The 21929-nt window shown below is 43.2% G+C and overlaps 1 protein-coding gene across 2 annotated transcripts in view; it reads right to left on the reverse strand.

Moving 5' to 3' along the window:
• Positions 1 to 5194: 5194 nt before the first annotated feature.
• LOC122920320 (hippocampus abundant transcript 1 protein-like) overlaps positions 5195 to 21929 on the reverse strand; it is a 43788-nt gene continuing 27053 nt past the window's right edge. For both annotated transcript variants that reach the window (XM_044269740.1, XM_044269748.1), the window contains exons 7-12: positions 20264 to 20377; positions 19086 to 19157; positions 18842 to 18954; positions 13457 to 13554; positions 11136 to 11302; positions 5195 to 6915 (exon numbers count right to left, since the gene is read on the reverse strand). In XM_044269740.1, coding sequence (XP_044125675.1) covers positions 6703 to 6915; positions 11136 to 11302; positions 13457 to 13554; positions 18842 to 18954; positions 19086 to 19157; positions 20264 to 20377 — 777 coding nt within the window. In that variant the 3' untranslated portion in view covers positions 5195 to 6702. The remainder of the gene's footprint in view (positions 6916 to 11135; positions 11303 to 13456; positions 13555 to 18841; positions 18955 to 19085; positions 19158 to 20263; positions 20378 to 21929) is intronic.

The raw sequence follows: 21929 nt of genomic DNA on the forward strand, positions 1-21929 counted from the left end.
CCTAACAGCTCAGTTTATTATCTTCTGTTCTCTTTTGTTAACTTGTGGTTTATTTGTTATGCCATTCTACTCTTGGAGTCCTTAACTAGGGTTATCAATGTGATCATGCTGATATATGGGGCCGCCGAGGTACGGTTAGCCTTGGGAGTAGATGACGCCTGGCGCATATTTTTTAGGAATAGCTTAACCCACTCTTGCCATTATGTGTAAACTACTCTCCCATAATGTGAGGGGTTTGAATTCCCCTCGTAAGAGAAAGACTGCTTTTTCGGTCTACCTTAAGCATGCGCCCGACGTCATCTGCTTACAGGAAACACATTTTACCCCCACATCCCATCTGAAATATTTTAATCCACAATATTCTAGATTTTATTCTTCTACATTCGTTTCAAAATGTCGAGGGGTAATTACTTTGATGAAAAATTATTTTCCTTTCTCTGTCACTCAGACTTGTACTGATCCAGAAGGGAGATATGCGATTGTTATAGGGACTTGTGGAGAGGAATCACTTTGCCTAGTTAACACTTATGCTCCCACAGATGAACCTATGGCCTTTTTTTAAAAAGTAAGCAGAGTGATCGATATCCTTACGTTTCATAAATTAGTGTGGTGTGGGGATTTCAATTTTACTATTCACCCTGTGTTTTATCGTACTAATCCGCCTGCAACACCACGACCGGCGACACAGACTAATAGGGTTATTCAAGTTCTCCAATCCCTATCCTTAGCTGACACCTGGAGAGAGCATAATGGTTCACAAAGAGGCTACACTTTTGTTCGTCAGCTCATCAAGTGTACTCGCGGATTGACATGATCCTAGCATCTACCTCACTCCTTACCTTCATGTCTTATTCTAGACATGTCGTCTCATCTTGGTCAAACCACGACATGGTCATTTCAGACTTTACCGCCCCTCAACAGTGTCGTGGCTCATTTCGTTGGAGACTAAACAAGTCACTTCTGACTCATCCTGCTCTATATACGCAACTACAAGAAGAACTTGCAAACTTTTTTACTGATAACACCTCCACTAAAATTGATCCTATGACCCTGTGGCTAACCCACAAAGCCTACATGAGGGGCAGTCTGATAAGTAAAGCTATCAAAAAAAAAAAAAAAAGAGGAAACACACTCAGGCCCAAGCAGGTTTGGAAGCCAGGTTGAGCAGGCTAGTCTGGGCCCACCAAAGATCCCCATCACTGTATCTACTTAAAGCGATAAAAGATGTTAAGCAACAAATCAACATGATCCTAACCAATAATACAGAAAAAGCCCTTAGATGGACGAACTCCTTCTACTATAAATATGCCAATAAGCCAGATAAGTTACTAGCTAACCAGCTTAAAGCTAAGCAACGGATTAACCATGTCTTTAAAATAAATATGAGATCAGGTCAAACTACTTCTAACCCCGACACCATTTACGCAATGTTTCAAAAATTTTATACACAGCTTTACTCTGCCCCTGTAGAAGGTTCGGGCTCACAGAAAAACGATTTTATATCGTCAGCGTGCCTTCCTGTATTATCCCATGAGTCCCAGTCAGAACTAAATAACCCTATCTCAGCTGAGGAAGTGGAACATGCCATCAAGTTCCTAAAATTAGGTAAAGCCCCGGGCCCGGACGGCTATTCCGCCTTGTATTATAAAAAAAAAATTGCCCCTTTACGCATCCCTCATATAGCCAATTACTGTAATTATCTGATGCAGGGAGCTATACCTCCAGAAGAATTCCTAAAAGCTTCAATCACGGTTATTCCTAAACCCAACAGAGACCCTTTAGTTCCTTACAATTACAGGCCGATTTAGCTACTAAATATTGACAATAAACTTTTCACTTCTATTTTAGCGAGAAGACTTAATAGGTTTCTCCCTAGCCTTATTCACAAGGACCAGGTCGGATTCATACCAGGCAGGGAGGCTCCTGATAACATTAGAAAAGTCCTTAATGTTATCCACATGTCTAATAAAACTAAGGTTCCGCTTGCCCTGTTGGCCCTCGATATTGAGAAGGCCTTTGACACTGTCACCTGGCCATACCTGTACGGAGTCCTTTCAACAATGGGAATGAAGGGCCCCTTCCTGGCAGCTATACAAGCTCTTTACTCCAAACCAGAGGCGCGCCTTAAACTACCCACTACAAAGGTTTCCCACATCCCAATCAGAAGAGGTACGAGACAGGGATGTCCTCTTTCCCCGGCATTATTCGCACTAGTCATAGAGCCCCTAGCAGCACACATAAGATCCCATCCTGATATTAAGGGATTAGTAATTGGGGGGACGGATTATAAAAGTTAAATCTCTTTGCAGACGACCTTCTTCTATCTATTACCAACCCCATTATCTCCTTTCCTTCCCTCTTAAAACTATTAGAGTAATTTACTGAAGCTTCTGGCCTTTCTATTAACCACTCCAAATCTGAATTGCTCTAATGTAACACCCCTGCCCCCGCTAAAACGCTGATACAACAAAATTTCCCATACCAGCATAGACCTCATCACATCTCTTATCTAGGAATTTTGTTGCCAACTACCCTTGACATGGTCTATAGGACCAACTACTTACCTATGTACCGAAAGATTCGGCAAGATTTAGCGTCTTGGCGATCGCTACAGACCTCATGGATGGGCAGGATAAACATCATCAGAATGGTGATCCTCCCAAGACTCCTTTACTTGTTCAGGGCTTTACCAACCCCAGTTCCGGTAAAGGATCTAAGATCCATTCAGAGATGTGATGGGGTTTATTTGGGCTAACAAGCTCCCGCGCATTGCTAAATCTACCATGTGTAGACATAACCCCCCTGGGACCTATCAGTCCCAGATTTTGTGAAATACTATCAAGCGGCTAGATTAGCCCAGCTGTTTTTGACTTCCCTGGTCCCACGAGAACACCCAATATGGATCCCGCTAGAACTGTCTAATCTTAACCCCTACACGTGGAAGGCGCTGACATGGGACACCACTCCTATCCCCTAGGCCTTACGTGGCAACTCTCCCCTGTCATACTACTCATTGATACTTTGCAGGTCAGTTAGGTTTAAATTTGCCCTCCAATCTAAACCATCCCCGCTACTGAGTCTTGTAGGAAACCCAGCCTTCCACTACCGAAACCTTGAGTGGTGGTCAAACCACCAACTATGTACGCATCACAAGTTCATTATTAGAGGTAAATTGATGTCTCCCATCCCCCCCCAACCAGGGATTACCTTATTATGAGCCAGATATTTTCCTATTTAAAGATCTGTTCAGGTCCCTGACCGGAAAGTGGAATTTACTCCTTTTGAACGCTCTATTACCTACTCACTTTACAGACAGGGTCTGTTATCAAGAATATATGGCACCCTCAATGCTATTCCCAAAGGCCACAAACTGCCCTACATGAGAACTTGGGAGGAAGACCTACATCAGGAATTCCCACCCTCTAAATGGTTCCAACGATCGCAGATCATGACCAAGGGTTATTGGCAAGTCACCCTAGCTGAACCCTCAATAAAAGTGATGCACAAAACCTACATGGTCCCTATGCGACTTCACTGTATATACCCCGAAATATCCCCTATGTGCTTTAGAGGTTGTACTGAGGAGGGGGTCAATGCATCATATTTGGTGGTCTTGTCCTGAGGTGGGACGGTTCTGGATCCAGATAGCGAAACTGATATCGCCAGTGCTAGATTACAACTTTCCTTTAACATTACCAGTTTGCCTTCTAGGGGATAAACCCCGCGGGCTATCCTATGCAAGGTTCAAACTATCCCAATTTATATTGCTATATTCAGATTCGCTGTCCTGCATAGGATTAATAAAATATTGGTGATTGAGAGATTGGCCGCCATCTGCACTGACTCATTTTCCACTTTTGAAAAGGTGTGGGAACCTTGGCTGTCCTCACCACACTCTCTAGATTTCCGTTTTAGTATCTCTTTGAGGATTATGTTACAGTCTGATCTAACATGGTGTAACTATCTCTTTGCAATGTTCTTCAAGCCCAGAATATGTATAACCCTACTGAAGTGTTAAAGAATACGCCAATGATATGCCTGTCTCCAACAGGTGGTTCTTATGTAACAAGTTCTATCATTTCCATGATCTTTTTGCTTTTTTATGCAAAATTCAATAAAAACCTTTTGAAACATAAAATCACCTATACAAAAAAAAAAAAAAAAAAAAAAAAGAAGTTTAGGTACACTTTAACAATAAATTTTAATGAGCCCTATTAGGACCTAAGGACCTCAAACTCCCTATATTCGCCAAATTACAGAGCTACTGAAAACAGTGTCTCCTACCATGGAAGATATGGTGCAAGCATCGATTTCTATGAACACAATGAAAGTGACTATTCTGCACCTACCCCTAGGAGATAAAAGCGGATAAAGAAACAATATATCAGTAGGTAGGTAAAATGTATGTTTAGAAAGAATTGTGCTAAAAGCTCATGCAAGAAAAGTATTAGGCCTAATGTTCCCATTCATTCACAGCAAACAGAGATATGGCAAAGAATTTAAATATAAAAGTATACAAAAAAACTTTCATAACTTCTGATTATACAGCAATTGCGCTTTATTTTCAGAAAACCCCTTTAATAAAACAGTGAATTGGAATCTCTTATGAAGACTTCTTCTGGAGTAGATGTCTGTATGCACTGGCGTAAGATTCTGTGCTTACATGTTATTATGTGGTATGACAACTGTCTGGACATCTCCTTACTTATCCTCCCTTTTACAGCAGCCATTTCATGAAGCAATTCATGTACAACACACTTTTGTTTTTATCAGAAAGCTTGTCCTGGAAGCTTCTTGTCTATGGAAGATAATCATTTCCTCAAGGAAATACAACACAACACTTTAAGGGTTTAGGCTCTCCTTAAAATTTATGGGAAAATCCAGAAATGTAATAAACATTGTAAAAGTAGCTGAAAAATCCCCAGAAGTCTAAAAAAATCCAAGCAAGATAACTTCACTACTAAAGCCCAGAAATGTTGGTCAACACATTTTACCAACTGTCCAAAATGGTTGTAATGGGGCTATCTGATTAAAGTACATCTGTCAGCAGATTTGTACCTACGACCCTGGCTGATCTGTTTCATGTGTGCTTGGCAGATGAAGGTATCTGTGTTGGTCCCGTGTTCATATGTGCCTGCATTACTGAGGAAAATTATATTTTATTATATGCAAATGGACCTCTAGGAGCAACGGGGGCATCGCCGTTACACCTAGAGGCTCTGCTATCTCTGCAACTGCTGAGCCCTCTGCACTTTCATTGACAGGGCTAGATGTGATGACGTTTTCACAACCTGGCCCTGTCAAAGTGCAGAAGGCGTGGTAGTTGCAGTGAGAGCTGATCTTGTAGGTGTAACATTGCTTCTAGAGGCTCATTTGCATATATTTAAATATAATCTCTCAGCAATGCGGACATGTATGAACATGGGACCAACACAGATACCTTCATCTGCCAAGCGCACATAAAACAGATCAGCCAGTTTCATAGGTACACATCTGACAGATACTCTTTAAATAAGAATTATCAAATGTCCTACTACAGAACTTGAACCCCCTCTACTGTATGACCCAAAGTAGATGCTACTACCAAGCAGATCTAAACCCTAGCAAACCTGGACTAGGACAGTCATTTAAAATGTCCACAAGTAATATTGTTTTTCCTGTAGTGGCCCTATCCTAGCCATGACAAAATCAGCTGTTCACCAGGCGTCTCAGTAGTGGCCCTCAACTCCAACTAGACAGCTGCCACAATGAGTGCACATGAGGACTCGCTGGTTTCTTTCACTGCCAAAAACAGGTGGTTCTTAACAAAAGGGGGTGTCCAAACCAGACAAAGGTAACTAATATGGCGCCAATTTTTTTATTATTTTTTCCTAAGTTGCCTAAGCAGCACTAGATTACAAGCTAAAGACACCAGCTGCAATTTAGTTATCACATTGCTTTACAAAATATAGAAGGAACTCCGTATTTGCCCTGCTAACTACTATTTGTGCACAGTCATTACTTTTCTTCTCCCTCCCTTAATATTTTAAGAACAAGAAGAAGAGTTTTGTTTGGGAAAGAAAAAAAAAAATCTTTTTAATTTTGAATAAAGATAGGCTGATCCGCCAGTCCAGCGTGAGAGCTCTTCCTCCGACTCAGCCCCCTCAGGGGTTGCACTGTGGCATTGGGAAATAACGAAAGCAGGGCTTAATATTTGAAGACAACATAATATACAAAAATGGACATTGTGTACCCATTATTTCAGTCAACTCAATTCAGTGAGAATTAAAAACAATAACAAAAAGGTATAATTTTTGCCACAATGCAATTGGCTCTTCTCCTGTAATTCGGTGTAAAGGCAGAACTTTGGGCAGCTCCTACTGAAGTCCTCTTCTTGGATTTGGCAAGAGATTTTCTGATTTCATAACATCTCACTCAGCCAGTCTTCCTATTATAACATTTTACATGGCATATCCAATTTCCTGCAGCATATAACTGATGAACTATTCATTTATACCTTTCCTGTTCTTACAAGCAGACCCACCACCTCAATCCCTGCCATGGCACTTTTGTAACAGCATTTGCTTTGTCTAGTAAAAGAAACTGTCAAAGGTTTCCTCTGTCATTTGGTCCTTGCTTCTTCTGCTGTTCTAGTTAAGTTCACTCAACTATCTTGGAGCAATCCGGTCTTCTTGCTTGGACACCCATGTAAAAGTCCTTGGGTCATACTCTGCTATCATCAAGGAGTGGTTCCTTGCCCTCAGGGAGGTGGGAAGGAGGTAGAAGTGCATGGCTCTGAGCACCATTGCTGTGCTTCTTATGAGCACCAGAGCGCAGTGTAAGGCTGGTGTGCTCTGGGATGAAGAGTGCTACAAGCAAGGACAACAATACAGAACAAGCTCCAAACAGGAAGGGTGGACCAGGGATTATACTTCTCTGTGATGGAGAGAAGAAAATAAATAAATACACGTTAATCCCTTAATACAGCACATATTTAAACCTTAACCTTTTATTATGTAGAGGAAGTCCATGGTTATGACCACCCTGCAATCCACGAGTGGTGGTCTTGCTTGCACACTATAGGAAAAAGCACTAGCCTATGTACACTCCCACGATCCCAGCCACCAAATGGGCCAGCTTTTTTTCCTATAGTGTGCAAGCACGGCCACCGCTGATGGATTGCAGGGTGGTCATAACCATGGAAACGTGCAGTGTTTAATGTGATGGAAAAATTAATCCAGCCAGCAAAGGAAGCAATATGGATAATAACAATACATTAGTAAGTGCTTTGTATTAACTTTCTCCACATAATAAATGCTATTTGCTGAAGTGACAACCCGTTTAAAGAGGTTTTCCAGGATTTTGATACTGATGACCTATCAGGTTCCGGCAACACCACCAATCAGCTATTAACTTGTAGCTCTGGTGCCAAAGTAAATGGAAGCAGCGCTTTAGTTACCAGATCTGTCCACTACACAATAGACAGGGCTGTGCAGTTCCAGTCTCGTTCCCACAACTAAACAGTGGAAGTGTCATACTCCAGCCGATCTAATATTAATGGCCTATTCTGAGGAGAGGTCATTAATATCAAAATCCTGCAAACCCCTTTAAAGGCAAAGTCCAAACAAACAATTAAAAAAAAAGAAAGACTAGTGAATAAAATGTTATTTGTCTCTGTTTTTTTACTTTATAACAGTTTCTATTAGGAACCTGGCATTGGGACTGCAATAAGCATAATGCTGCAATCATCTTCTTCTGAAGTCCTTAAATGCCCTATATGTTATGGCAGTGTTCTTCAACTCCAGTCTTCAGGACCCACCTGCCAGTCATGTTTTCAGGATTTCCTTAGTATTGGACAAGTGATATAATTAGTGTCTAACCATCAGGACTTACCTTAGGTATTCATTGTGTGGGATATTCTCAAATCATGACCAGAAGGTGGGCCCTGAGGACTGGAGTTGAGGAACACTGCGTTATGGGGTTAAACCACCTACTACATCTCCCTTTCTCTAACCATATTGAAAATATAAGAGGCAAAAACAGACATTTGCAGCCAGGTGGGGTCAGACACTGGACTGGATTTTAAGTGCCGGTCCGGGGTTTTGACAGCACCTAACTGTCCTTAAAAGACAGCTGGGCTCAGCAGCAAAGTGTGTGTGCTGGGATCTGAGGCTTGTGCCGTGCTGGAGGGCTGAGACCCGTATTTAGGGGAAACAGGCCCCCTAAAAGCCTGCTGTAGACTGCTGGAGATAAAACGGCCAACAAGGTGATATTTTTGTTCTGTAGACGCTGCATTGTGTGAACTAACACCAAGACTGTACAGAGCAGGGCTCCAGATGGCGACCAAAATGGTCGCCAATGCGACTTAGAATTTACAAATGGCGACAAGACTTTTTAGTCTTGTCGCCATTTGCGACTAGACCCTCCGCGGCAGCTCTGCAGTAGAACAGCGGCGGGCACAGGAGCTGATAGTTCTCTGCCGCCGCCGCCGATGTTCTTCTCAGTCTCAGTCAGCTCGGTCACAGCACACAACAGTAGAGACGCTGGCAGCAGGGAGGGGAGGGGCTGGGAGGAGTGTAATCTGATCCTAGAGTGGAGGCTGCTTCTGCCAGCCCCTCCCCTCCCCGCCCACCAACCAATCAGAGCTGAGGCAAGGCGAGCACTAGCAGCTCTGAGTCACTGACAAGTACAGGGAGAAAGAATCGAATGAGTCACAGGTGAAAAGAACTAAAGATCCGACTTGTGACTCATTCGATTCTTTCTTAGACTCCCTGTACAGTGTGCCCCCCCCCCCCCCCCCCAACACCCTAGTATCAGAAACATTGGTGGCACAGTGTGCCCCCCCCCCCCAACATAAGAAACATTGGTGGCACAGTGTGCCCCCCCCCCCCCCCCCCCCCCACAGTATAAGAAACATTGGTGGCACAGTGGGAAGTGCCAATGAGGGTTAAAGAATAATTTTAAAAAATTAACTCACCTCCTCCAGTTGATAGAGTAGCTGCCGGTCTCCTGTTCTTGCTTCAGGACCTGTGGTGATGTCACTGAGCTCATCACATGGTCCATTACCATGGTGATGAATCATGTGATGTATCATGTGATGAGCACAGTGATGTCACCACAGGTCCTTTGACAGGTCATGAAGAAAGAACAGGAGATGATCAATTGGAGGAGGTGAGTTAATTTTTATTTTATTTTTTTAACCCTCATTGGCACTGCCCACTGCGCCACCAATGTTCATTATATTGAGAGGGGGGGCACACTGCACCACCAATGTTTATTATATTGAGGGGGGGCACACTGCGCCACCAATGTTTATTATATTGAGGGGGGCACACTGCGCCCCCCAATGTTTATTATACTGGGGTGTTGGGGGGGTGCGCACTGCGCCACCAATGTTTATTATATTGAAGGGGCCACACTGCGCTACCAATGTTTATTATACTGGGGTGTTGGGGGGGGGGGGGTGCGCACTGCGCCACCAATGTTTATTATATTGAGGGGGGCACACTGCACCACCAATGTTTATCATACTGGGGTGTTGGGGGGCACACTGCGCCACCAATGTTTATTATATTGACCTTCTACTCTGCATTCTGTATTAAAGAATGCTATTATTTTCCCTTAGAACCATGTTGTAAGGGAAAATAATACAGTGAATAGACTTTCATCCTAGCAACCATGAGTGAAAATCGCACCGCATCCGCACTTGCTTGCGATTTTCATGCAGCCCCATTAGCTTCTATGGGGCCTGCGTTGCGTGAAAAACGCACAACATAGAACATGCTGCGATTTTCACGCAATGCACAAGTGATGTGTGAAAATCACCGCTCATGTGCACAGCCCCATAGAAGTGAATGGGTCCGGATTTAGTGCGGGTGCATTCTGGTATTTTGAATGCCAGATCCGGCACTGATACATTCCTATGGGAAAAATGCTGGATCCAGCATTCAGGCAAATCTTCAGGTTTTTTTCGCCGGAGATATAACCGTAGCATGCTGCAGTTTTCTCTTTTGCCTGATCAGTGAAAATGACCTGAACTGAAGACATCCTGAACGGATTACTCTCCATTCAGAATGCATGGGGATATGCCTGATCAGTTCTTTTCCGATATTGAGCCCCTAGGACGGAACTCTATGCCGGAAAAGAAAAACACTAGTGTGAAAGTACCCTAAAATATTAAGTTTAAATCCCCCCTTTCCCAATTTTACATATAAAATATATAAAGAATAAATAAACATATTACATAGCGCTGTCCAAACTATTAAATTATTAAAAAATATCTCCTATGCGGTGAGCATTCACCATTTTTTAGTCACCTTGTCACCCCAAAAAATAGGATAGGACTGCTCTATTATGGGCCGAACCTTTCATAATATGCAAAATGCACGCGGCTTTTTTTTTTTGCGTGGTATTGAGTATCGCAATACTTTATGGTGAAGCGAATCAAAATTTTGGTATTAAAACAACCCTACGCCGATCTGATCGGAGTAGCGTTGTCACGATACCAAAATTTTGATTCGGTTTCGATTTGGCGACTAAAAATTAGATTTGGCTCCTAAATTTTTCAGTTCAGGAGCCAATGGCTACCAGGTATTTTTTTTAGTCTGGAGCACTGCAGAGTCGTTTTACTTTTGCCTTATGTGTGAATAAACACTGAAGTTTTGCTTTACAAACTTGTTTTTGCCTCTGTACTGCGTCCGCTTGCCCTGCCTACCAGAGCGAATCCCCACAATATATAATCTCTATCTACACTATCAAATATATTATTAGATTTGAGTGACTATTACTGAATGCTACTACATAAAAAAGGCTGGTTGACTGGCAATAAGCTGCAATACTGCAATATCAGGCCCACCCCAAGAACAAGACTGGTTCTATGTTTTGCAAAAAAATCAGGTTATAAACCTCCTTTTAGAAACATTATAAGGGATAACCCGACTCATTAAACCAAAATATACAAGATAGATATGGAAATTACGAGCTATCATTTGAGTCCAGGTTATGTTCCTTTAACCAATCATGGTATAACCTTATTGTTCTCAACACTGAATCCCCTTGGTTCTAATGCTCTGCTTCATTTTAAGGATGCAGCAATATTGATCAGTCTATTTCTCTATAACAGGCCATGATCTTAGCTTTGCTAATAAGGAGCTTACCTCATCAGAAGGGTTGGCCATATTGGGTTTCAGGACTTTGTCAGAAGGCTCCACCTCATTCATTTCATTCAACTCAACATGGAACAAATAAAAGACGAACCCATATAAAGCGGGCCCCAATCCATTACATAAGCCACGAATTCCAGTTACCATTCCTTGTACAACACCTACAGCAGAGACCCAATATTCATTAAGCTCAAGTTTTTTAAGGAATTTTGGCAAGTTAAAGTATTTATGTACATGCAAAGTTTGTATGGTGCATTACATCTAGAAATTTCATATAACTTTAAGAAGGTGGCTCTAGGGAGAAGGTTCACTTACTCTAAAAGATACTTGTTTGAATATTATTTTCCCATGCCGCCTTGCCTGCAAGTCTCCATACACAGCTGGTCTCCTTAATAAGCCAGTTCCTCCTCTAAGGCCCCTTTCACATGAGCGAGTTCCACACATTGGACTTGCAGCATGTCAGCGAGAGCACCTGTCCTGACTTCCCAGCACCGATTGGGTTTCATAGCATTATATTGATTTATGATGCTATGTAACCTTTAGAGGTCTGCAATGTATTGTATAACACTGACATAATGCTGTCAGTGTTATACAATACATCCTAGAACTGTAAGGGCTATATAGAATCATAAATCAATATAATGCCATGCGACCCCGCCAGTACTCCGGAGTTCAGAACAGGTGCTCTACTTGACACACGCTGTGAGTCCGACGCGTGGAACTCGCTCATGTAAAAGGGGCCTAAGCTGCATCCAAGACATCGCAATAAGCAAGCCACAATCTTACTCCGTACTGTTCTGCCCAGCAGGGTTAGAGAACCATTACAAATCACGTCTGCCCTAAGTCTTGGTATTTCTGAAGTGTTTAGTGTGGTTATAGCACCATCTAGCAGTGTTAAGTTGTATTACACTTTGTTTTACCTGTTTCAAAGACTGCTGCATTATGGGCGGTGCACTGCATTGTGGGAGTGCAAAGCATTTTGGGAAAAAGAAATCTCCAGTCTCCAGTTCAGAGCTGTCCTATGCATATCTCCTTCTCAAACTCCACCATCCTTGCATATCTGGTGAGAGATCTACCTTTGTTTCAGGGACATGATGTTATGCAGAGCTGTTCAGCTAGTTTTAATTGTTACTCAGGGAGTTGTTATTACTGTTAGCTAGCCATGCAATCCTATGTACAGACAGCCATTTTAAGATGTGCCTTCACTGATGACTGTTCATGTCATAGTACATGCTATCCTATACATGTTATTTGTATTCTTGTAGTTTTACCAAACAATCCTGTTTTACCAATCAATCAATCGTATATAATCAATCACATATGTACGACCTGTTGACCAATAAACAAGTTAGACTACAAAGAACAGTCCTCTAATTTGGAAGACAGGAATGATTTATGCTGATTGTCAGACTGCACACTGTGTGAACGTGTAAGAAGACAGAACACTGTACTGATGAGGGACAAACACTTTGAAACAGCTGTCTATGGATGGACCTTCGGCTTTGTTTTCTCTTGTCGTGCTCCAAGGCTTGTTAGAGAGTCACCTTAGAAAGTAGTACTAGTGAGATGATTTTTTACTCCAGGAGAAACCTCTTTGCATATAATTAGGTAAAAGGGGTCCTCCAGATAGTTCAGCAATATCAGATTGGTGGGTGTCCACAACCTCACTCATCAGACTGCCCTGGTGCCAGAAACTAGCAGTGTACGGAGCGGAAGAAGAAGCCTCTGTACACAGAAGTTTCCAATACTGTCATATTAAAGCTCAGCTACCATTCACTTGAAAGGGAGCTGAGCTGCAGTACCTCAGCACAGCCAGTACATAGTGTTCGGAGCAGTCTGCCCCACTGCCGACTGTACACTGCACAGTCTCCAGCACAACGGCAGTCCAAAACTGCTGAACATAGGGGTGCCAGGTGTCAGAACCCCACCGATCTGATATTGACGACCTATTCGGAGGACAGGTTATCAAAACCTGGTAGCCAGAAGACCTTTATCCCTATTCTGAGATTTTGATACTGACGACCTATCCTCAGGATAGGTCATCAGTATCTGATCGGTGGTGTCCGACACTCGGGACCCTGCTGATCAGCTGTTTGAGAAGGCAGTGGAGCTCTTGTAAGCACAGCTGCCTTCTGGCAGCTTACCAAGCACAACGCCATACATTGTATAGTGGCTGTGCTTGGTCACGGCACTTACAGCAGCACTGCTACCTTTTCAAACAGCTGATAGGCTGTCAGACCCCCACCGATCAGATACTGATGACCTATCCAGAGGATAACCCCTTTAAATAAATAAGCCATAGCTGTGCAACTCACCTTGCTGGTCTGGATCTGCATTGCGAGACACGACAGCACTGATAGCAGGGAAGGTAATACTTGACATTGCAGCTACTGCACCAGCAGCCCACATCATCCTACCAGAGACATCAACATGTCAGTCCTTAAAAGGGGTTGTACAGTTCCAAAACTCCTTATTCATATACATCCCTATTCAACCCAGAGTTATTATAGGAGAGGATTCTTGGCCAGAGTGTAGAGTGGTTACATTGGAGAATCTGTCATAAATTGGGTAGGCAACCCACTGATGTGAATGGGCACTGTAAGATGGTACTGTAGGGAAATGTCTATCAAGTTTCCCAACAGATAACAGATGATCACTGTGGTCCCAGAAGGGCAACATTTTGTACTAATCTTTTTGTCAATGGACTCTTAACAAGTAGTGGCTGTGCAAAGCAGACAAGCCCTTTAAAGGGATTCTGTCAGCTAGGTTTAGCCTATACAGCTGAGGACATGTGCTGCTAGATCAACACAGTATACATATTCCATAGCTGTGAGTGATTTAGTAAAAAAGGACCTGGTTAGGGCCAGCTTGGGTGTGTTGGGGTATGAGGACCCGTTAGGGCCAACTAGGGTGTGTTAGCCCAGGTACAAGGACAGAGAGTCCTCACCATTAGGGGGTCGTCTCTGGGCTGAGGTATAGTTTAGGGCGAGTTCAGGAAAAACTCTGTACCCTACACCTTGATACGTAGCCCTACCATCACTGATCACCATCTGCAGCATATATTTATTTGATAGACTATGTATGTGCAATAACATTGACTATTGACAGTCACTAATTATATTTTGGGGATTTGATTTTTAATGATATACAGTACAGACCAAAAGTTTGGACACACCTCATTCAAAGAGTTTTCTTTATTTTCATGACTATGAAAATTGTAGATTCACACTGAAGGCATCAAAAGTATGAATTAACACATGTGGAATTATATACATAACAAAAAAGTGTGAAACAACTGAAAATGTGTCATATTCTAGGTCAGTGATGGCTAACCTTGGCACTCCAGCTGTGGTAAAACTACAACTCCCAAGATGCCCCGCTTGCTTGGCTGCTCTCAGAACTCTATAGAAATAAATGGAGCATGCTGGGAGTCGTAGTTTCACCACAGCTGGAGTGCCAAGGTTAGCCATCACTGTTCTAGGTTCTTCAAAGTAGCCACCTTTTGCTTTGATTACTGCTTTGCACACTCTTGGCATTCTCTTGATGAGCTTTAAGAGGTAGTCACCTGAAATAGTATTCACTTCACAGGTGTGCCCTGTCAGGTTTAATAAGTGGGATTTCTTGCCTTATAAATGGGGTTGGGACCATCAGTTGCGTTGTGGAGAAGTCAGGTGGATACACAGGTGATAGTCCTACTGACTAGACTGTTAGAATTTGTATTATGGCAAGAAAAAAAAGCAGCTAAGTAAAGAAAAACGAGTGGCCATCATTACTTTAAGAAATGAAGGTCTGGGTACTTTCACACTTGCGGCAGGACGGATCCGACAGGCTGTTCACCATGTCGGATCCGTCCACTGGCGCAGCACGGCAGTGCACGGAGAAAGCCAGCCGGACTAAAATTACTGCATGTAAGGCTTTTTAGTCCGGCGGCTTTCTCAGTGCACCGCCATGCTGCGCCGGAGCTCCGCCCCCGTCCCCATTATAGTCAATAGAGACGGAGCGGCGGTCCGCGGGCACGGCGAAATAGCCGCGGGACGGATCCGACATGGTGAACAGCCTGTCAGATCCGTCCTGCTGCAAGTGTGAAAGTAGCCTCAGTCAGTCCGAAAAATTGGGAAAAACTTTGAAAGTGTCCCCTAGTGCAGTCACAAAAACCATCAAGCGCTACAAAGAAACTGGCTCACATGCGGACCACCCCAGGAAAGGAAGACCAAGAGTCACCTCTGCTGCGGAGGATAAGTTCATCCGAGTCACCAGCCTCAGAAATCGCAGGTTAACAGCAGCTCAGATTAGAGACCAGGTCAATCCCACACAGAGTTCTAGCAGCAGACACATCTCTAGAACAACTGTTAAAAGGAGACTGTGTGAATCAGGCCTTCATGGTAGAATATCTGCTAGGAAACCACTGCTAAGGACAGGCAACAAGCAGAAGAAACTTGTTTGGGCTAAAGAACACAAGGAATGGACATTAGACCAGTGGAAATCTGTGCTTTGGTCTGATGAGTCCAAATTTGAGATCTTTGGTTCCAACCACCGTGTCTTTGTGCGACGCAGAAAAGGTGAACGGATGGACTCTACATGCCTGGTTCCCACTGTGAAGCATGGAGGAGGAGGTGTGATGGTGTGGGGTGCTTTGCTGGTGACACTGTTGGCGATTTATTCAAAATTGAAGGCATACTGAACCAGCATGGCTACCACAGCATCTTGCAGCGGCATGCTATTCCATCCGGTTTGCGTTTAGTTGGACCATCATTTATTTTTCAACAGGACAATGAAACCAAACACACCTCCAGGCTGTGTAAGGGCTATTTGACCATGAAGGAGAGTGATGGGGTGCTGCGCCAGATGACCTGGCCTCCACAGTCACCGGACCTGAACCCAATCGAGATGGTTTGGGGTGAGCTGGAGCGCAGAGTGAAGGCAAAAGGGCCAACAAGTGCTAAGCATCTCTGGGAACTCCTTCAAGACTGTTGGAAGACCATTTCAGGTGACTACCTCTTGAAGCTCATCAAGAGAATGCCAAGAGTGTGCAAAGCAGTAATCAAAGCAAAAGGTGGCTACTTTGAAGAACCTAGAATATGACATATTTTCAGTTGTTTCACACTTTTTTGTTATGTATATAATTCCACATGTGTTAATTCATAGTTTTGATGCCTTCAGTGTGAATCTACAATTTTCATAGTCATGAAAAAAAAGAAAAAACTCTTTGAATGAGAAGGTGTGTCCAAACTTTTGGTCTGTACTGTATAATAAAGTATATGGATTTTTAAAGGGTTATCTTGATTTCTGCTCGAATATACTTTTAATTTGATGACTCAGCTATAGGATATTGATTGTTGGTAATTGCGCATTTCTATGGGACCGCACGATGTGCTGCCTGGATTCGGAATTGCGTACCCGCACTTCCGGGTCCGCAATTCCGTTCCCGAAAAAAAAATAGAACATGGCCTATTCTTGTCCGCAATTGCAGACAAGAATAGGCATATTCTATTAGTGCCGGCGATGTGCGGTCTGCAAAATGCGGAACGCACATTGCCGGTGTCCGTGTTTTGAGGATCTACAAACGCGCTACGGACGTGTGAATGGACCCTAAGGCTATGTTCATATCTGCCCTGTTTTTCTGTTAAAAAACAAACAGGCAGCACTGAACAGAAATGAACGGTGCCCAATAGAACTAACTTACTATGACAGAGTCTAATGAATTTCCGTCATGGATCCAGCATGTCACTGGATAAAACATTCTTTACTTATATTCTAGTGTGCTTGTAGTTATTCTTTGACCATGATAAATAAGGAAAAAATGCTTTACAAAAGCACACTACCACATGAAATTACAGTGCGTTCAGAAAGTCTTCAGACCTTTTCACATGTTGCAGCCTTGTGCTAAAATAAGAAACAAAATTCAACTCCTCCCCAATCTTTGTGTACTCAGTACTCCATAATGAGAAAGAAAAAACTGAATTTTAGAAAATGTTTGCATGGACATAAGAATTCAGACCCTTTTCTAGGACACTTGTGATTTAGCTCTGGGGGTCTCATTTTTCTCTTAATCATCTTTAAGATGTTTCTGTACCTTGATTGGAGTCCATCTGTGGTAAATTCAGTTGATTGGATGTGATTTGGAAATACACACCCATGTCTATATAAAGTCTCACTGGTCACAATGCATTTCAGATTAAAAACAAAGCCATGAGGAGGAAAGAACTGCCTGTAGAGCTCAGAGACTGGATTGTGTGGAGGCACAAGTCCCCAAGAAGCAGAGTGGCCTCCATAATTCCTAAATGGAAGAAGTTTGGAACAACCAGGACTCTTCCTAGAGCTCGCCATCCCACCAAACTAAGTAATCGGGTGGGAAAGGGGCCTTGGTAAGAGAGGTGATCAAGAACGCAATGGTTAGTATGGTTGCGCTCCAAACATCCTGTGTGCAGATGGAAGAAACTCCCAGAAGGTCAACCATCACAGCAGTACTGCTATATGGCAGAGAGGCCAGAAAGAAGCCTATCCTCAAGAAAAGACTCAAAGTTTGCAAAAAAAAACACCTAAAGGACTCTAAGACTTTGAGAAACAATATTCTGTGGTCTGATGAAACAGAGATTGAACTTTTTGGCCTCAATTCTAAATTGCCATATTTTTAGGAAACCAGGCACTAGCCAATACCATCCCTACAGTGAAGCATTGTAGTGGCAGCATTATGTTGTGAGGGTGTTTTTCAGCAGCTGGGACAGAGACTGGTCAGAGTTGGGGGCAAAATGAATGGAGCAAAGTACAGAGATATTCTTAATGAAAACCAGATCCAGAATGCACTGAGCATCAGACTGGACCGAAGGTTCAACTTCCAACAAGACAATGACTTTAAAGGGGTTGTCTCATCATGGACAATGGGGGAATATCGCTAGGATATGCCCCGATTGTCTTATAGGTGCGGGTACCACCGCTGGGACCCGCACCTATATCGAAAATGGAGCCCCACAAGTGAAGGAGGGCACACTGCGCATGCAAAGCCTCCCTCCATTAATTTTCCTTGGGGCCGGCAAAAATAGCCAAGCACTGGCTTGGCTATTTCCGTCGGCCCCATAGAAATGAATGGGAGCGGGGACGCGTATGAGCGGTACGCTCCCATTCACTTCTATAGAGAGCCAGCTTGGTGGTGGCCGGACCGGAGTCCTGCAGCCACCGAATTGCGGTGGGACTTGCACCTATAAGACAATAGGGGCATATCCTAGCGATATGCCCCCATTGTCTATGATGAGACAACCCCTTTAAGCACACAACCAAGACAACACAGGAGTGGCTTAGGGACAACTCTGTGAATGTCCTTGAGTGGTTTAGCCAGAGCCCTGACTTGAACTCAATCTCTAGAGACCTAAAAATGGCTGTCCACTGCCTGGATGCATGATCTGGCGCTTTCTCCTATTTCATGGAGTTCTTTAAACTTGCTGCTGCTTTCTTTCTGGGCAAAATATCCCATTACACACAGTACACTAAGAATTGTGTATGCGGTGTGCCACATGAAAGCATAACTAAGATGCCCAGTCCGAAGGAAAGTAGTGGAAAATGTAAAATAAAAATGTAGTAGTGGAGAGAGATAAGGCCACGGGGTTCAGAGACCACCAGAAGGTTAGCTTTTTAGCGTGTACTTTTCATTGTGTGCAATTTAATCTAGACATAGTCACAATTATCTGCTGGTTAATACCACTTACCATTGCTGAGACCCAAAGCCATACCAAGCAAGCTGCACTATCTGGAAGCCAAGACCAAGTAATATAGTGTTCTTATTGCCAATTGATCTCATAAGAACTCCCAGCACCACAGTCTGAATAAAAAGGGAAAAAAAAGGCAATTGCAATATAAAACGGTCACGTGAAAAATACGTGTATCTTAAAGCTGACTAATCCTGTTCAGACATGCAGCTATTTGCATCTGCTGATAATCCAAACCGCTCACCTGAGCCAAGATTGACAATATTCCAACAACGCCAATAAATGTAGCCACGGTTTCTGATGTGAAGCCAATCACCTGTACGGTTGAGAAGGATTACTACAATGCTCAATAAGCCATAAGAACATTTACAAGTTCAGTTACCGACAATTAAATCTTATGCCATAAAGACTGAAGAGGTGACATTTTTCTGCAACATAAGCCAAGCCTGAAATTAAATTATTACTGGAACTAGAGGTTCAGTCATAGACAAAGAAATCTTATGCCATAAACACAGAAAAGGCAACATTGGTCTACAAGACAAGCCAAATTATTACTGGAACTATTTTCTTATTTCCATGACAAAAAAAAAAAAAAAAAAAGAAACATGTCGTCATTTTTATTACCGTATATACTCGAGTATAAGCCGACCCGAATATAAGCCGAGGCCCCTAATTTTTTCCCCCAAAAATGGGAAAAATTATTGACTCGAGTATAAGACTAGGGTGGGAAATGCAGCAAATGTGGGGGATCTGTGGAGGACGCTGTTATGTGGGGGATCTGTGGAGGACAGTGTTATGGGGGATCTGTGGAGGACACTTATGGGGACCTGTGGATGGCACTGTTATGGGGTGGATCTGTGGAGGACGCTGTTATAGGGTGGATCTGTGGAGGACGCTGTTATAGGGTGGATCTGTGGAGGACGCTGTTATAGGGTGGATCTGTGGAGGACGCTGTTATAGGGGATATGTGCTATGACACATAGGGCCATGAGGGGGGGCAGCATAAGACATATAGCATCTTATGCTGGTCACCCTCATGGCCCTATGTGTCCCCTCGTGTCCTAAACTGCGCACATAACTGCCTTTGCGTGTAAAGTGTTACTCCTGTGTAAAACAATCTCTCTCCTACTGATAACAGGTCCGGCCTCTGTACTCACTGTTACGATGAATGCACTACAGCGAGCGGGAGCTGGCTGGCCGCCGCGTGACTGACATCACTTAGTAACGCTCCTCCCACTTCAGGAAGCAGCAGCGTTACTAAGTGACGTCAGTCACGCCCCGGCCGGGCCGCTCGCTGCAGTAGCATTTTCGGGTCGACCAAATCGAGACTCGAGTATAAGACGAGGGAGCTTTTTGAGCACAAAAATATGTGCCAAAAAACTCGTCTTATACTCGAGTATATACGGTACATAGTCCTCTTACCTGTCGTAGGTAAAGAAAAAAGCTTGAGTACTGTCCGGCTTCAGGGAGGTAAGACAGAAAAACCGTTATACAGATGAGGAGAACGGTGGAATCCTGGCCAACTTTCCGTAAGGACTGTAAAATAGGTTAAAAATTATAATAATAATAAAAAAAAGGAAGAAGAAATCATGTAGACAACGCTTACTAAAAAAATTGTGCGAGCCCCAATCCTTACATTTTCAGAACAAAAATAAAAATTAAGAACGGCAATATCTCCAGTTGGAAAATCTTGTTGCGGGAGTATTATAGACTAACTGCACTTTTCTCCACAGTTACACAGTTCAGCACCATACCAAAACAAACATATTACATTTCCCTTTTGGATTACTTGTAAACTCAATAATTTGCCTAATCTCACGTATTTTTGATCTAGCTTTCCACTTCTAAAACAGCTATCCACTCCTCGTCTCTATGGGCAGTTCATCTTCAGCTCCAGGGGTGCATAAATTGGGTTAAAGCTTGTGTGTGCGCTCCCAATGCACTCCTTGTCCTGCCGATAGTGGAGGCGGTCCTGGCGGATTAACAAGAGTGCACAGTGTCTGCGCAATAGGGGAATAGGCACTGTGCACTCTGAGAAAGCACAAGAGAGGGCATCAGGAGCGGGCAATGCTGGATCCAGAGAGCTCCTGGTGGAACTACTGCCGACAGCGGTGGATTGTTGCAAAGCTTACTGCAACAGTGTGCTTGCACTGCACAATTTTATGAGAGCAAAATCAGCTCAGCTGTTTGTGTGCGCCTGCACATTATTCATACAGTGTGAACTATGGAGTCTTTTCTTTTTCTTCAAGTGTTTATGTCTGTTCTAGTAACCACTTGTAATAGCAATTCTGGAGCATCTATTCTTAGGATTATGTTTTTCCATGCCTCTATTATCCCTGCTAGAAGTTTGTGAATGATTTGCCAGCAATATGCAAAGAAGGTCCAGAAGGATGTTACCAGTTGGGGATGTGCATCTGCACAGCCTGACGCGGACATAACTGGCTGGATAGTGCCAAGACTGCTCATGGACAGACCCTGAACTGGTAACACCCACATGGGTCTTTACTGCTGACTGTTGGCAAGTCATTCCTAAACTTCTAGTACAAATAATAGAGGAATGGCACAACATAGACTCATGAGAATAGATGCTCCAGAAATGGTATTACATGGGGATTGCATGTAATTACTAAAACAGACATGTCTGGAGACACAAAAGACTCTTTTAAGCCATGCCCTTTACATTAGTACCACATCCCTAATTGTGAAAGGCGCAAAAATTGTCTAAAACACACAAATGCTGTGCAGAATATGTACGCCAGTTTTTTGGTGCAATTTATGGCTTATTTATCTTCATAAATCTCCCCCAATCGGTCAAATTTATGAATGTATCATGCCACTTTTCTGTCATTGTTTTTTCAGCATGGACAGAACATCAATCAAAATTACTGGTATAAAATTCTGATAAAGTAATGCCATACATTTAACCCAACCAGTTTATAAGAAGCTCCCAGTTCATTCCTGGGCTACATGTGAACATCAGCCATCATATACAGTATGAACTTGAATTCCCGCACTTGGCGATACTGCTGCCAATGCTGCAGTGCATATCCTCTGTTACATGCGGCTAGAGGAAGATGTAGCAATTTCT

Source organism: Bufo gargarizans, chromosome 1 (assembly GCF_014858855.1).
Source record: "Bufo gargarizans isolate SCDJY-AF-19 chromosome 1, ASM1485885v1, whole genome shotgun sequence".
Classification (NCBI taxonomy): domain Eukaryota; kingdom Metazoa; phylum Chordata; class Amphibia; order Anura; family Bufonidae; genus Bufo; species Bufo gargarizans.